Here is a 3,944-nt window from a genome sequence, read left to right as displayed (position 1 = left end):
CTCTGGTTCCTTTAGCTGAGGGGAGAAGGTGTTCAAAGCCTGCCTTCAGGCTGAGTGCAGATGAAGCTGTTTGGTGAAAGGGAGTACAGTGCATTCCTGCCTGCTGTGTTCACGCTTGGGTTTCTCTGCCTCGCTCATGACCTGAATATTTTCTTAATCCCCAATGTGACAGTAATGATCTGTATATATTTTAAAATCATTCTTGTATTAATAAAATTATTACCGCGACTTTTTAATGCTCGTACAAACATATGTATAGAGTTTCTTGTTTTATTTGAAAAAGATTTCATTTGAACATGCTGTATTATGTGTTCTGCAACTTACCCTCTTAACAATGAATCGCCCATGTCTGTCTCTACCAAGATACCTAGCTCTCGGAATTGTCATTTAGCGGTTCTTTGTCCTAGTACTTGCGTGGTTCTTTGAACGTGAGCTTTCCGCCCGCCTTTCTTCCTCCCGGTGTTCTGAGATTGCCTGGCCTCTCGGGGTGCCCGGCCGAGGAAGGTCCCGGCCAGTGGGCGGGGTCCGGGGCCGCTGGGGACATGCAGATGAGGTGGGCGGGGCCCTGCCTAGACCCGCGGGTAGCGTTGGGTCGGCGCGCCCAGCCTGGACCGACTCAGGCAGAGGCAGCCAGCGGAACCTGCTTCCCAGAGCGCAGCGGAGCCTGGTCCCGGGCTGGCCCCTCTGCGGCCCCTGGAGCGGGCCATGCCGCCGCGGGAGCTGAGCGAGGCGGAGCCGCCCCCTCTCCGGGCCCCGACCCCTCCTCCGCGGCGGCGCAGCGCGCCCCCGGAGCTGGGCATCAAGTGCGTACTGGTGGGTGACGGCGCCGTGGGCAAGAGCAGCCTCATCGTCAGCTACACCTGCAATGGGTACCCCGCGCGCTACCGGCCCACCGCGCTGGACACCTTCTCCGGTACGTTCAACTGCCCTGGCGGCCTCGTGGCTGGCGAGGGCGGGGGTGGGGGTGGGGGTTGTGCATTGGAGCTGGGGCCGGCGTCGCGGCGGGAGGGCACGGAAGACCCCAGGGAGGAGGCGTGGGCAGGCCCCGAGGTGGCGCTGGTGAAGACTGGTGGGGCCCAGGACGCTCTTCCTAACTCGGATTTTCCCTGCCTCCCCCCTGCAGTGCAAGTCCTGGTGGATGGAGCGCCCGTGCGCATTGAGCTGTGGGACACAGCGGGACAGGTGAGAAGCTGGGAGCAGCCTCTACTGGTCTGGCGGGAGGTGGGTTGGAAGCTGGGAAGAACCCAGATCAAGCAGGAATAGAGAAGGCGTTGGGCTCTTGGAGTCTCTGGTCTCCAGTCGCAGGTGAGAAGCAGATTTCTGTTCCATGTGGCAGGGAATGACCCTACTAACGACCTGATCTTCCCATCGCAGGAGGACTTTGACCGACTTCGCTCCCTCTGCTACCCGGATACCGATGTCTTCCTGGCATGCTTCAGCGTGGTTCAGCCCAGCTCCTTCCAAAACATCACAGAGAAATGGCTGCCTGAGATCCGCACTCACAATCCCCAGGCGCCTGTGCTGCTGGTGGGCACCCAGGCCGACCTGAGGGATGATGTCAACGTACTGATTCAGCTGGACCAGGGGGGTCGCGAGGGCCCGGTGCCCCAACCCCAGGCTCAGGGTCTGGCTGAGAAGATCAGGGCCTGCTGCTACCTCGAGTGCTCAGCCTTGACGCAGAAGAACTTGAAAGAGGTGTTTGACTCGGCCATTCTCAGTGCCATCGAGCACAAGGCCCGGCTGGAGAAGAAACTGAATGCCAAGGGTGTGCGCACCCTCTCCCGCTGCCGCTGGAAGAAGTTCTTCTGCTTTGTTTGAGAAGCTGTGGCAGCATAGTGAGTGGTGGGCAGGAGGCCAGAGACTTCTGGAACCTGGGGCACAGGGTCTTTGAGGGGGCTATGGCAAGGCCCAGCCACCCCATGGGACTCGGGTCCCTTCTGAACACTCTGGGGCCATGGGCCTCTAACTGCCCACTCTGATATGCCTGGGTGAGCCTAGGGCCTGGAGGAGGGAAGAGGCTATGATTTGGATTTCTGAAGTCAAGGCTCACAGAGAAAACCCAGCACTTTGATTTGCATGGGGTGGTCCTAACAGTGTTTCTTATCATGGACCCTCAGGTCAGCCTGGCTGAATTAGGAGCCCTTGCGGTGGTCCCCACCCCCTCCTTTGCACAGGGGTGAGGAAGAACCTGGGTAACAACTGGGCATCTTGGAAGGCAAGAAGCTGTCCATCCCTGATTTGGAGGGAAGTCTGGGATGGAGTGGGTAGGACGGAGGCCAGCGAGAGATTGGAAGAGGGAGCAGAAATCAAGGCCTTGGATCCCTGGGACTGGAGGCAGATCAGAGGGCTGGGCCTGGAAGGAGGAAGATGAGGAGAAAGAGAGCAGGGAAGTGGGGCAGCTGAGGAGCAGGCTGACACCTGGGCTGCCCTCAAGCCCCGAGGCCAGGGAGGGCGGGGCTGGTCCCTGGGAAGAACTGGGTCTCAGGGCTCCCTAGGCACTGCCCAAACTGGCTGAGCCAGGAGTGGGGCAGGAAGTGAGAGTCAAGGCCCAGCAAAGGGAGGGGGACGGGCTGCAAATTAGAGCCTGAAGGAGGAAGGGGTTGGGGGTCATCCCTTTCTCCAAGGTCACAGCCTAGAAGGTAGAGCAGTGCAGAGTCTGCAAATAAAACCTTAAGTTTCTGAAGCTGCTGTCTCTGTCGTTTCCTGGAGTGGTCTCCCTGAGGCTCCCTCATAACCCTTCTCAAGGCCCAACAGTCTGGATGGAGACAGGTTGGGTACCAAAGCACTCAGGCTAGGTTGAAGGGTGGGGGGCTGGACCAGATGGGACAACGTGATGGGAACTGGACAGGGGGGCAGGTATGGGGCTCCCGCTTGGGGCTTAGCTGGTTCCCAGGACAGCTAGCGTGGGAAGCAGCCTGGAAACGGGTTTCCCCAGGTGTCAGCGCCAGAGCTGTTTTCCCATGACCTCACCAGGCGGGTGGGGCCCCTCCCCTCTCCTCCTCCTTTCTAGAGCACCCTGCTCAGCGCTGGGGCTCTGGGGCCATCCCCGCCCCTCTAACCTTTCTGCTCCAATCCTTCTGACAGTTCACAGAGCCTGGGGTCTCAGGTTGGGGGACCCTCCACCCATTCACAGCCTGAACACAAAAGGAACCCCATACAACCTAAACCTCAGCCAATGGCCAAAGTCCTTGGTCTTGAGTTGGTTGGACTCAGTCTTCACCCTTGGCACATAATGACCTAGTGAAGGTCAGGGTGCTGTTTGTGAACAATTTAATTAGAGATTTGGTCCCAGAGATCCTGTGCAAGTGAGGGTTCATTGTGAGAGGACTTGGAGAGGAGCAGGGATCCAATTCCATGGAATTGGAGCTCAAAAGAGCTTTATCTTTTTTTTTTTTTTTTTCCTAAAGATGACTGGTAAGGGGATCTTAACCCTTGGCTTGGTGTTGTCAGCACCACGCTCAGCCAGTGAGCGAACCGGCCATCCCTATATGGGATCCGAACCCGTGGCCTTGGTGTTATCAGCACCGCACTCTACCAAGTGAGCCACAGGCCGGCCCCAAAAGAGCTTTAAAGAGCATCTTGGGAGAAAACAAAACAAAAGAAAAACTTATTTTACCATAAGGAAACTGAAGTCCAGAGAAAAAAAGTAATATCTCAAATGAGATATTATTACCAAGTGGTTGTAAGAGCACTTTGCAACACTACAGTTGGGTACATGGGTCTGTGTTATTCCTGTAGAGAGGTATTTCTAAGGCACACCTGACACCTGCTAGGCAACTGCTGGCTGGGTGAGCAATCAGCCGGCCCAGCCCACCTCTGGACCCAGATCCCTCTGCAGGAAGCTATGGCTGTGTGTGTGTGAGAAAGAGCATGGCTGAGGGACAGAAATCCTAGCCAAGCGATACCTCAGATAATTCCCAAGTTTCATTTTAGCCAAGACTGTC

The 3,944-nt window shown here is 56.9% G+C and overlaps 1 protein-coding gene across 1 annotated transcript; it reads left to right on the top strand.

Annotated features, from left to right (window-relative positions):
• The first annotated feature begins 641 nt into the window (after positions 1 to 641).
• RHOV (ras homolog family member V) lies at positions 642 to 1,818 on the top strand. Its single transcript, XM_008570251.1, has 3 exons — positions 642 to 913; positions 1,124 to 1,182; positions 1,375 to 1,818. Exons 1-3 carry the CDS (start codon positions 706 to 708, stop codon positions 1,816 to 1,818), a joined length of 711 nt encoding a protein of 236 aa, XP_008568473.1. The 5' UTR covers positions 642 to 705.
• The last annotated feature ends 2,126 nt before the right edge of the window (positions 1,819 to 3,944 follow it).

Source organism: Galeopterus variegatus, unplaced genomic scaffold (genome assembly GCF_000696425.1).
Source record: "Galeopterus variegatus unplaced genomic scaffold, G_variegatus-3.0.2 Scaffold583, whole genome shotgun sequence".
Lineage (NCBI taxonomy): Eukaryota > Metazoa > Chordata > Mammalia > Dermoptera > Cynocephalidae > Galeopterus > Galeopterus variegatus.
The sequence above is the reverse complement of the archived record's forward strand: the minus strand, read 5'-3'. Positions and strand labels throughout refer to the sequence as shown.

Bases quoted from the DNA above. Each gene is read 5' to 3' on its own strand.
- RHOV (XM_008570251.1), top strand. From the start codon at position 706: ATGCCGCCGCGGGAGCTGAGCGAGGCGGAGCCGCCCCCTCTCCGGGCC. The intron at 914-1,123 runs GTACGTTCAACT...TCCCCCCTGCAG, and splicing joins CGCGCTGGACACCTTCTCCG to TGCAAGTCCTGGTGGATGGA. The intron at 1,183-1,374 runs GTGAGAAGCTGG...TTCCCATCGCAG, and splicing joins TGTGGGACACAGCGGGACAG to GAGGACTTTGACCGACTTCG.